General features: G+C 63.9%; 1 protein-coding gene across 1 annotated transcript in view; it reads left to right on the forward strand.

The window, feature by feature from the left end:
• Positions 1-714, forward strand: part of LOC110391860 (sodium/potassium-transporting ATPase subunit alpha-2-like) — a gene marked incomplete at its 5' end in the record, with an annotated part of 27,184 nt that overhangs the window by 23,912 nt on the left and 2,558 nt on the right. Inside the window, 1 exon segment of the mRNA XM_021383807.1 lies at positions 127-364. Within this exon segment, the coding sequence (XP_021239482.1) occupies positions 127-364 (238 nt within the window).

The following is a 714-nucleotide window of genomic DNA, read 5'->3' on the forward strand; positions in this document are numbered from 1 at the left end:
TGGGGACACAAGGGCCACGGGGACGCGGAGGAAACAGGGAGCGGAGGGGACACGGCACCGGGGGACAAGGGAACAAGAGGGGGTGGGGGGACAGCGATGTCACCCCTGCCCCCCCCCCCCCCCCAGGTTTCTGCCACCTCTACCTGCCCCCGGACAAGTTCCCGCGGGGTTTCCGCTTCGACGCCGACGAGGTCAACTTCCCCACCAGCGACCTCTGCTTCGTGGGGCTCATGTCCATGATCGACCCCCCCCGCGCCGCCGTCCCCGACGCCGTGGGGAAATGCCGCAGCGCCGGCATCAAGGTGACACCCCCAAGACAGCCCCCCCCTGCCCCCCCGGAGCCCGCGGATATTTGGGGGTCGCGGTGGGGGGGGGGGTCCCGTCCGCCTGGTGGTTGTGGTGGTGGGGACCACCCCGTTATGGCCATTGGGGTTCACGGGGGTGGGTTCGTGGAGGTGATGAGGGCCGCCTAATTGTGGTTAATTGGGGTTAATTGGGGTGGTCTCGTGTCTCCAGTGATGACGGTGATGAGGACCACCTAATTATGGTTAATTGGGGTTCGTTGGGGTGGTCTCATCCCTCCAGCGATGATGGCGATGGGGACCACCCAATTATGGCTAATTGGGGTTCGTTGGGAGTGGTCCTGTCCATCTGGTGGTTATGGTGATTGGGACCACCTAATTATGGTTAATTGGGGTTCGTTGGGGTGGTCTC

The sequence above is a fragment of the Numida meleagris genome, unplaced genomic scaffold (assembly GCF_002078875.1).
Source record: "Numida meleagris isolate 19003 breed g44 Domestic line unplaced genomic scaffold, NumMel1.0 unplaced_Scaffold563, whole genome shotgun sequence".
NCBI classification, from domain to species: Eukaryota; Metazoa; Chordata; class Aves; order Galliformes; family Numididae; genus Numida; species Numida meleagris.